The sequence below is a fragment of the Astyanax mexicanus genome, chromosome 5 (genome assembly GCF_023375975.1).
Source record: "Astyanax mexicanus isolate ESR-SI-001 chromosome 5, AstMex3_surface, whole genome shotgun sequence".
NCBI lineage: Eukaryota > Metazoa > Chordata > Actinopteri > Characiformes > Acestrorhamphidae > Astyanax > Astyanax mexicanus.
The window spans coordinates 5,779,234-5,791,312 of record NC_064412.1 but is presented as its reverse complement, the minus strand read 5'-3'; the positions used below and the strand labels follow the sequence as shown (position 1 = coordinate 5,791,312).

Below are 12,079 nucleotides of genomic sequence, written 5' to 3'. Positions count from 1 at the left end.
TAAGCTCACTGTAAATAAACGGAAGTGCTTTGCTCACCCAAATAAACAGTTTTCAGGAGAGAAATCTCTGTAGATTAACATTTAGCGCTCGTTTTACTTTGAAAGAAAATATTTATATGTTTTTATTAATTACAGTTTTAATTAATTAGGCGCTTTTCCCAGATTCCCCATTAGAAGGAAAACATTTCGACACCCTTAATCACTTCGATGTTGTTTGTAATAGCAATATTAAAGTCTAATTAAATCAACACAAAAGGCTTTGTTAGATAACTTTATTTTAGTTTCTGTTTGACAAAGAAAAAAAAACAGTGGAAACCCCACTTTAAACAGCAAGGTGATGTAAAAGCAAAAAGACAAAGATTAATAAGAAATAGAAGAGAAATAATAACACAAATTAAAATATTAATGATAACCAAATGTTTCAAAATACCTCACCCTAAAAACAACAGTCTAAAACATTCAAAATGAAAAAGCAAAACAAAACAAAAAAAAAAAACATGTTAAATCATATTCCCCTCCACTGCTGGCAAATAAATCAGTTGTATATTTATTGTGATATTTTTATGTTAAAACTGCAATTCTTTAAAAAGATATATTTAAAGAAAAATTTGCTTTACAAAAAAAACAACAAAAAACATTCACTTTATATGACTTCATGCAACAAAGAAGCACAACATTCAAACACGAAATAAGAAAGTATAGAAAACTCAACCATTTCTGTGCAAACTTGACATGCGAAGCTTAAGCTCTCTTAACCTGAAACTGTTCTTTATATTAAAATAGATTTAAAGGGATGTTTTGCAAAATTTGCCCACTTTGCAAATTTGCCCGAAAAGAATAGGAATATAACATTTATTGCATCCCTACAGTTTAAACAGCACAAATGCTTTGTTATATATTCTGCAAAAAGATATTTTAGATTAAAGGTGCTTTACAAAAATAACTTTATTAAAGACAATTCAAGCATGATATCAGAAAAGCATAGAAAACTCTAGCATTTCTGTGCAAACCTGGACTTTTGCGTAAGTACTGCAGCTTTGCCCAAAGGAATATATCTTTTTTTACTGCATTGCTTCAGTTAAAACAGCGTAAATGTTCTGTTATATATTCTGCAAAGTTCTATACAGCAAGAATTTGTGGAAAACACTTGCCTCAGGTGATATTTTCATTCAATAACCTGAACAGACTTGATTGCAGCTGAAGTGATGTCATTCACAAATGATTTCTTATTCATTCCTTGCTGTAAAATAAACACAAATAGTGTGTTAGATAAATATGTTGCACTGTAAAAAAAAAAAAAATCAGCTCTGGAAAAAATAGGATACCACTTCAGTTTCTAAATCAGTTTCTCTGATTTTGCTTTTCCTAGGTTTATATTTGAGTAAAATGAACATTGTTGTTTTATTCTATAAACTACAGACAACATTTCTCCCAAATTCCAAATAAAAATATAGTCATTTAGAGCATTTATTTATAGAAATTGAGAAATGGCTGAAATAACAAAAAAAGCTTTCAAAAAACAAGTTCATACTCATTTAAGAGTTCAGAAATCCATATTTGGTGGAATAACCCTGTTTTTTAATCACAGTTTTTTATGCATCTTGGCATCATGTTCTCCTCCACCAGTCTTACACACTGCTTTTGGATGACTTTATGCTGCTTTACTCCTGGTGCAAAAATTCAAGCAGTTCAGTTTGGTGGTTTGATGGTTTGTGATGCTCCATCTTCCTCTTGATTATATTCCAGAGGTTTTCAATTTGCTAAAATCAAAGAAACTCATCATTTTTAAGTGATCTCGTGCTTATAAAATATACATTGGCACAATGAAATGATAAATTGACTAATGGAAATGCTGGGGTGTAAATGCATTATATTACCATTATAATAAAGTGGCAAAAATTGGTCTTATAACAACAGTAATATAGTTTATTGCAGTTATTTCTGGAGCAATATACCGTCCAATAAAAAATCAACAGTTATCGTAACAGTCTTCTCCAACACTAAATTCTGCGTGTATTTTCTCAGACACAGATCTCACTGGCTAAAATAAGCAGATGCCAAATATGAAAACAGTTTGTAAAGAGGGAGAAAAGGCGAGCGCCCGGGGCGGTAATTACTAAACCAGTTTTCTGAATGATTGAGCGGGTCTGACAGGTCGCTCTGAGTCTCGTCAAGAGTCTCGTTTAGATTAGAAAGAGAAAACGGAGATCTGCGGCCCACCGCCACCCCCCCCCCCTCACAACCAGCAGCTTTACACACAGATACCAGCTTCTGTTACACTAACCAGAGCCGTCAGATTCCACTACTACTCAATTTACTCAACACACACACACACACACACTCATCTAAACCCACCATACCTAAACTCTGCAGATTACACACACAACTCTTTTAAAGCCCCCAAACACACACACACCCGTTAAACACACACAAACACCTTCATCTGAACCCAATGTTTCTGAATTCTGCTGATTACACACACACACACACACACACACCCCCCTCAAACACACACATATACACACACACACACATTCTTCTCTAAACCCACCGAACCTGAACTGAACCTAAACTGCAGATTACACACACACACAACTCTTATACACCCCCAAACACACGCACACCAAACACACAAACACATTCTTACCTTAGACACACAACTCTTATAAACTCCCCAAACACACACACACACACACGTGAAACACACACACACACCTTGATCTGAACCCACTGTTCCTGAACTCTGCTGATTACACACACACACAACTCTTATACACCCCCAAACAAACACACACACACTCTCATCTGAACCCACTGTTTCTGAACTCTGCTGATTACACACACACACAACTCTTATACACCCCCCAAACAAACACACACCCCTCAAACACACACATACACACACACACACATACTCATCTCAACCCACCGAACCTGAACTGAACCTAAACTGCAGATTACACACACACACAACTCTTATACACCCCCCAAACAAACACACACACACTCTCATCTGAACCCACTGTTCCTGAACTCTGCTGATTACACACACACACAACTCTTATACACCCCCCAAACAAACACACACACACTCTCATCTGAACCCACTGTTCCTGAACTCTGCTGATTACACACACACACAACTCTTATACACCCCCCAAACAAACACACACACACTCTCATCTGAACCCACTGTTTCTGAACTCTGCTGATTACACACACACACACACACACAAAAAAAACACACACACCCAAACAAATACACACCCCTCAAACACACACATACACACACACACACATTCTTCTCTAAACCCACCGAACCTGAACTGAACCTAAACTGCAGATTACACACACACACAACTCTTATACACCCCCAAACACACACACACACACACACACACACGTGAAACACACACACCTTGATCTGAACCCACTGTTCCTCAACTCTGCAGAAAACACACACACACAACTCTTATAAACCCCAAACACACACACACACACAACCCTTATATGCCCATCAAACACACACACACACACTCACATGAAACCATCAAACCTGAAATCTGCTGATTACACACAAACATAACTCTTATACACCCCCAAACACACACACACACACACACACACACACAACCCTTATACACCCCCCAAACACACACTTACACACACACACCTTTATCTGAACCCACTTTTTCTGAACTCTGCTGATTACACACACACACACACACACACACAGCAGCACACTGACACTTTCTCTCAACACCGCCTCCTGTTTCATTACCGGTGAAGAGAGGAAGGTTTTAAATTCTACAAAACACTCTCACACACACACTCACACCCATACTGATCCTCCCTACCACACCCAACAGAGACGCCTCCACCTCCGCCCCTACACACAGAAACTCGGCTCCATTACATCACAGCACTCTAATCCAGGCTGTGGAGAACTCACTGGAACATGAGAGCAGTGAGAGTTTACCTTTTATACTGAGAAACAGAGTTCTCTATAGAGATCTATATAATTCCAATACAAATTTACTTTTATTCGCAGGAATAGCTCAAAAGTCAGGCTGTTCTGTGTGACAATAGATTTATAATTCAGACCCCCAAACTGAATAAACTGGCTGAAGACTTATTGTTAAGTTAGTGACAACAGTTTATCCACTTTAATACTGAGTCCTTTTGAAATCACAGGATGTATAATACAAAATGTACAGGAGTTGGACGATGAAACTGAAACACCTGGTTTTAGAGCACAGTAATTGATTGTGGTGACGGACAGTTCTGGTGGAAACAGGAGAGTTGAGGTGAACATTGAATTCTGCGTGATTTGAGCATCCGAGGTTTTATGTTTTTTGGATACAATCCGGGTTAGCACCCGAACATCCCTTTCAGACAGCTTCCTCTTACAGCGTCCACAGTTAATCCTGTTGGATGTGATTGGTCCTTCTTGGTGGTATGCTGCTGACGTTACCCTGGATACCGTGGCTCTTGATGCATCACAAAGACTTGCTGTCTTGGTCACAGATGCTCCAGCAAGACGTGCACCAACAATTGGTCCTCTTTTGAACTCTGGTATGTCACCCATAATGTTGTGTGCATTGCAATATTTAGAGCAGAACTGTGCTCTTACCCTGCTAATTGAACCTTCACATTCTTACTGCTCTTACTGGTTCAATGTGCAATTAATGAGGCTTGGCCACCAGGCTGCTCCAATTTAGCCATGAAACCTCCCACACTAAATAACAGGTGTTTCAGTTTCATTGTCCAACCCCAGTATATGTACTGTAGTTAACAGATAAATGGTTCTCTTTTACATAGTAAACATATATACACTTGTATGTATAGAAGGAGAGATAGAACAGTCAGGTTGTGTTGGGGGAGATGAGCTGACAGACGCTCTGATAGCTGGACGTGTTTTCTGCGTGTGATGGAATGTGTTTTCAGCACACGTGACTAAAGAATTTCACACACATCAGTGTGAACCTCCTCACCCAACTTCACACTCCAGTGACTCCTCAGGCTAATAAATCCAAAAATACAGAGAAACACCTCAGAGCAGCAGACTGCATGAAACTGTATTACATTATACAGATAACTCCATGCACAACAGATCAACCACCTGCGTTTACACCTATTACTTCATGTCTATTCAGCCAATTTGAAGATGTCCTTAAAATTACATTATATTACAGCATTCATGGAACAAGTCTGTTTTAACACACCCTCTCATTCCTTTTTTTATTTATTGTAACTGAATACTGAAGTAATCCACACTTTAAAGAAATACAGAAATTAAAAGAAATCATGAGGTAAAATTAAGTCTTAATTGATCAACATTTAGGTGCTCTAATATGGAGGCTGGAAACTCTGATGAACTTAAAATGGCATTTTACACTCCACCCTCAGCTTAAATTTGAAAAAGGCAAAAAAATGGGAGGGGTAGTTTGGGAGGGGCACTGGGTGATGTATGGGTTTAGAGGCAGGGCAGGAGGGAGAGCTGATTGGCTGAGCTGTAGCAGCAGCAGTGTACCTCTGATAGTAATGAGACGCAGATGATTGGACGTCAGCGGGGGGGTGGTATTATTGATTGACTAATCTGCATATTGTAATGTATCTGCGTACCAAAGTACACGGACACATCATCCTCACCTATAGCACAGTTGAATCTGAGAGGGCGCTGCAGAGGTAAAGGTTACTACAATAAAAGCTATTAATACTATTTAGTTATTAATGTAATAAAATGGTTTAGGGTTTAGTAGCTCTTTAAGATGCCATCTAAGCAGGTGCTACTTTGAAAACTTTAAAATATAAAACATATTTTGGTTAATTTCTTCATAGTTTGGATTATTAAGTGTTAATCTGCAATACGGAACATTTTAAAATAATGAGTTAAAACTTTTGACTGTGTATAAAACATGTTATTGAGATCATTCTGGGACAAAATGAAGATGCAGAAAACTATTTTGGAAAGTAGTTTTGAGGTCCTGCATGTTTTCCTGAGTCAGAGACAAGTTTAAGCATGATCCAGGTAATCCATGATGTCACCTGTCAGGTCCGAGATGAGCCGTCAGGGAATAAATCATAAAAACCTTTAAGGGATTTGTATGATTTTAGGCGCTGAATCATGACCTCACCTTTTTGAGGAAGCTCTGGATGTTCTTATCGGACCAGAGACTGTGGAGGAGAACTCCAGATGCTTTGCTGGCTTTGGGCAAGGCTCTGTAAACACAGCACACACACACACACACACACACACACACACACACACACAGAGTTACAGATCCTGCCTCACACACACACTGAGAAAAGCTCTGAGAAGAGTCCCGTCACCCCGAGCACAACGCCACTTTCGCAATCACACACTCACACACTCACATGTTTTGACTAATGTCATTCAACGAGTTGATCAGGGTGTTGCTTAGCAACTGCTTGGACATCTCCGGCTCCGCCCTCAGGAGCTTGTTTACAGTGTGGCAGGCGGTTGCTATGGAGCTGTCGGATTCGGGTGAAAGGTCAGCCCCCTGTGAGTTCAGGGTTCGAACCAGCTGTGGAAGAGCCTGACGAGCTGCGGACAAGATACAACAAAATACATAAATAAACACAATTTAGACAATAATACAGTACACACTGAACAAACAACACTGTAACACAAGCTAACATCACACAACACACACTAATATAATATCACACAACCAAAAACAACACACAGCAACAAAGTAGCACACATCCCAACACACACCAGTCCAAAATCATACAATACAACACACAACAATATCATATCATACTACACAACAAACCAGTCTAATATCATACATTACAACATACAACACCAAGCTAATATCACACAACCAAACACAACACCAAGCTAATATCACTCAACCAAACACACCCCCAAACAACACCAAGCTAATATCACACAACCAAACACCCCCAAACAACACCAAGCTAATATCACACAACCCAAGACATCCCCAAACAACACCAAGCTAATATCACACAACCCAACACCCCCCCAAACAACACCAAGCTAATATCACACAACCCAACACAACACCAAGCTAATATCACTCAACCAAACACACCCCCAAACAACACCAAGCTAATATCACACAACCCAACACAACACCAAGCTAATATCACTCAACCAAACACACCCCCAAACAACACCAAGCTAATATCACACAACCCAACACACCCCCAAACAACACCAAGCTAATATCACACAACCCAACACAACACCAAGCTAATATCACTCAACCAAACACACCCCCAAACAACACCAAGCTAATATCACACAACCCAACACACCCCCAAACAACACCAAGCTAATATCACACAACCCAACACACCCCCAAACAACACCAAGCTAATATCACACAACCCAACACACCCCCAAACAACACCAAGCTAATATCACACAACCCAACACAACACCAAGCTAATATCACTCAACCAAACACACCCCCAAACAACACCAAGCTAATATCACACAACCCAACACCCCCCCAAACAACACCAAGCTAATATCACACAACCCAACACACCCCCAAACAACACCAAGCTAATATCACACAACCCAACACACCCCCAAACAACACCAAGCTAATATCACACAACCCAAGACACCCCCAAACAACACCAAGCTAATATCACACAACCCAAGACACCCCCAAACAACACCAAGCTAATATCACACAACCCAACACACCCCCAAACAACACCAAGCTAATATCACACAACCCAACACACCCCCAAACAACACCAAGCTAATATCACACAGCCCAACACACCCCTAAACAACACCAAGCTAATATCACACAACCCAACACACCCCCAAACAACACCAAGCTAATATCACACAACCCAACACACCCCCAAACAACACCAAGCTAATATCACACAACCCAACACACCCCCAAACAACACCAAGCTAATATCACACAACCCAACACACCCCCAAACAACACCAAGCTAATATCACACAACCCAACACACCCCCAAACAACACCAAGCTAATATCACACAGCCCAACACACCCCTAAACAACACCAAGCTAATATCACACAACCCAACACACCCCCAAACAACACCAAGCTAATATCACACAACCCAACACACCCCCAAACAACACCAAGCTAATATTACACAACCCAACACACCCCCAAACAACACCAAGCTAATATCACACAACCCAACACACCCCCAAACAACACCAAGCTAATATCACACAACCCAACACACCCCCAAACAACACCAAGCTAATATCACACAACCCAACACACCACACGCCAAGCTGATATCACACAACAAAACACACATCAATATATCACACAACCCAACACACCCTCACACAACCCAACACAACACCAATGTAACATCACACAACACACCAGTCTAATATCAAATAATAAAACACAACACAACATACAGCAGTCTAATATCATACAACACACACTAATATCATAGCACACATCCCAACTCACACCAAGCTAATATCATACAACCCAACACACATTAATATAATATCATAAAACACAAAACACTGCAGTCTAATATAAAACAACACACACCAGTATAATAGCACACAACACAGCACAAGCTCATATCAAACATCACATCAGATAAAAAAAATACAATGCAGGTCACCAACCAACAAAAGTCAAGCAATAATGAAATAGTCTTTTAAATGTACCATAAACAGTATATTAGGGATGTACAGAATATTTGGCAACCAAAAATACTTTTAGTGTTCAGACCAATTCAGTACTTTTGGGATAAGTTGGGGAGGAGATAAGATCATGAACATCCAACAAATTCCAGTTGAGTTCACTAAAGCACCTAATGCTCCTAAATCTAATACAAGCTCTTCCCTGTAGAGTAGAGACAGTTCTGCTCCAACAAAAGTCGCAAAAAGCAAAATAAACTCTTTTTTAATTGCTTATTATTTCAGTGCTCCTATACATTTGTCCATATAGCATATTTTCTTTAGTCTAGATGCAGATTTTTTTTTTTTTCTGGTGACCAGTTCAGCTCAGGTCAAGTCAGTCCACAGCCAACTCCAAAAAAGCAGGTCTGAACCCATAGCTTTTAAGAGTTTGGAGCATTTTTGTATTTATGATTCATCAGGTGTTAGGGCTCAGCCAGTTCCCGCAGCGGCCACCAGAGGCCGCCATAAACCCACCAAGGTGGTAAGAAGGGAACCGGCTGAGAGTTCATTAGAACAGGGATCATTAAGGCCACCTGAAGCCAATCACGCGTCATCAGCCTCAGCTGTGGTACCGTCTTTAAAAAGGCGAGCTTCCAGCAGACTGATGTCGCAGACTTCATGCCCTGTGACCGGTAAACGGTAGCTCCACGGAGCAAAGCTGAAAAGAAAAAATAAAAGAAAGCCTGCAAGGCTGAAAAGAAAAAATAAAAGAAAGCCTGCAAGGTTGAAAAGAAAAGAAATAAAAGAGAGCTTGCAAAGCTGAGAAAAAAAAAAAGAAAAAGAAAGCTTGCAAAGCTGAAAAGAAAAAATATATAAAAGAAGAAAGCCTGCGAGGCTAAAAAGAAAAAATAAATAAATAAAAGAAAGCTTGCAAAGCTGAAAAGAAAGAATAAATAAACACATAAAAGAAGAAAGCCTGCAAGGCTGAAAAGAAAAAATAAAAGAAAGCCTGCAAGGTTGAAAAGAAAAGAAATAAAAGAGAGCTTGCAAAGCTGAGAAAAAAAAAAGAAAGAAAGCTTGCAAAGCTGAAAAGAAAAAAAATATATAAAAGAAGAAAGCCTGCGAGGCTAAAAAGAAAAAATAAATAAATAAAAGAAAGCTTGCAAAGCTGAAAAGAAAGAATAAATAAACACATAAAAGAAGAAAGCCTGCAAGGCTGAAAAGAAATAAAAGAAAGCTTGCAAGGCTGAAAAGGGAAAAAGAAAACAAAATAAGAGAACAGAAAATAAAAGAAAGCTTGCCAGGCAAGAAAGAAAAGATAAGGGAAAGCCTGCAAGGCTGAGGAGAAAAGAAAATAATTTAATTTTCTTGAATTTCTGTTACTATTTCTGTCTTTATTTTATTTCAAACAGAGGCATTATTTAGTTAGCTTTGTTGCGCCGAAAGGGCATTCTCTTGTTTATTTTCCCCTTTTTCTTTGATGCACACATAATTATAGTAAAACCCTTTTTGTTATATCTCCGCACTTGGCTCCTCCCACACCCCTACCATGACATCAGGTCCAGGACACAAGGTTGTGTGTGGCTTGACCTGCCAGATAACCTATAACCTCTTGGACTGTGAACAATTACTGTGTGACGTAAATGGAATTCTGATGGACTGACCACACCTGGTGACCCTTAGGGCTGCACAATATAATGTATTTGTTGTGTTAAACTATGTATTTTACTTTATCACTTTTATTCTTATAGCCCATATTATTTTGTTTCTAAACTGAAAGCAGAAGCATTTCTGAGTGGAGAAGAATATGGATAAAATATTGTGTTTAATGGTACCTGTGTGCTGGAACGTGGAACTTCCATCCCCGCTAAGCCTAATATATTAATTATATTTAAATCTAATTCTAAAAACCGGGGTGTCGGGTAGCTTTTCGCAGAAGTTCTTTTTCTGTACTTATGTCACAGTTACACAGCCTCTAAAAGAGGATCCGGCTCAGTTTTACTGAATGCAAACGGTTGGTGGAGCAATGGAGACTTCAGAAGAGGAAACTCAGAGCTCAGTAGCTCATTCACTCATAGTAAAACCAAAGAAACGAGTGAAGTTTCTGACTGAGCACTCTCTCTCTCTCTCTTTCTCTCTCTCTCTCTCTCTCTCTGACTGAACATAACCTGGAATCGGATTTACTGCTTTGAAAGGAGACCGCATCACACCCGCCCAGTTTAAAACGACTTCTCCGCATGCTCGGTGCAATTACACATTCTCACCAGAGAGGGCCCTCAATCCCAAAACTTACAGACAACATATTATATTAATATAAGCATGATAGATCTATGACTTCTGGAGAAATCTTAAGGTGTAGGGCGAATATTATGATATTACGATACTGTGACTCTATGATATTCAATCTATTATAAGACAATTCTAAACAATATTTTACTGCATCTGTGTTACTGAAGAGGATAAAAATACTCCTACACAAGCAAATATGAGATATTATGGATTTATTAATGTCAGTTTCCCAGAATTAAACAACCAATATTCTTCCCCACAGGTTTATTTACCCTATTCATTTGATTTTTACAACACCAGTTGGAGTAATGAAGCAGTAACTTTACTAAATTTAATTTGGGGGAGAGTCTTCGAGAGTTTAGAGCGCCTGTGTTTCAATAAAAAATCCATATTTCATGCCCCTCATGTATAATGTATCAAAGATTTTGATATTTTGACCCACTCCTACTCACAATATACAGCATGTTGCAGAACAACAAAATAAAACAATGCAAGTTTATACCAACACAGTGCATACCTAATCACACTTTTTAAATTTTAAACATGTGATAATATAATATTATATATGATAATATAATAAAAATAAATCTCAAACTTCCCCCCCGAACATAGAATAGAATTTAGAAAAGAGATAAAGAAAACAAAAAAGAAAATATGTAAAGGGAAAAGAAACCCAATCCCCCTCTTCAATTCCAGAAAAGGGCACACCCAACATTCCTGAAACAAGCATTCGTCTACAATACGTCAAGCAGAAGTCTCACCATTAACGTATGTGTGTGTGTATGTGTGTGTGTGTGTGTGTGTGTGTGTGTGTCTGTGTGTGCTACACAAAAAGCACACTAAGAAAAAAGACCAGTGAAACTGTGGCATAAACTGTGCTAACTGTGCTCACATTTTCTACCAATTTATAGTAGTTTGGTCAATTGTCCCACCCATTCAACTACTACTCAGCTGTAAATCCTCCATCACTATTGATGCCATAACAAACAAAGAGGGTAAAGACTAGCACATGCCTCCTCCGATACATGTGAAGTCAGACTCCGCCTCTTTTTGAACAGCATTGCCAAGTAGCATCACAGAGCTAACGCTCGGAGGAAAGTGCAGCGACTCGGTTCTGATACATCAGCTCACAGACGCAGC

The 12,079-nt window shown here is 39.1% G+C and overlaps 1 protein-coding gene across 1 annotated transcript in view; it reads right to left on the bottom strand.

The window, feature by feature from the left end:
• Positions 1 to 255: 255 nt before the first annotated feature.
• Positions 256 to 12,079, bottom strand: part of pkp1b (plakophilin 1b) — a 42,320-nt gene continuing 30,496 nt past the window's right edge. Inside the window, exons 11-13 of the mRNA XM_022675570.2 lie at positions 6,379 to 6,568; positions 6,138 to 6,222; positions 256 to 1,240 (exon numbers count right to left, since the gene is read on the bottom strand). Coding sequence (XP_022531291.2) covers positions 1,166 to 1,240; positions 6,138 to 6,222; positions 6,379 to 6,568 — 350 coding nt within the window. The 3' untranslated portion in view covers positions 256 to 1,165. The remainder of the gene's footprint in view (positions 1,241 to 6,137; positions 6,223 to 6,378; positions 6,569 to 12,079) is intronic.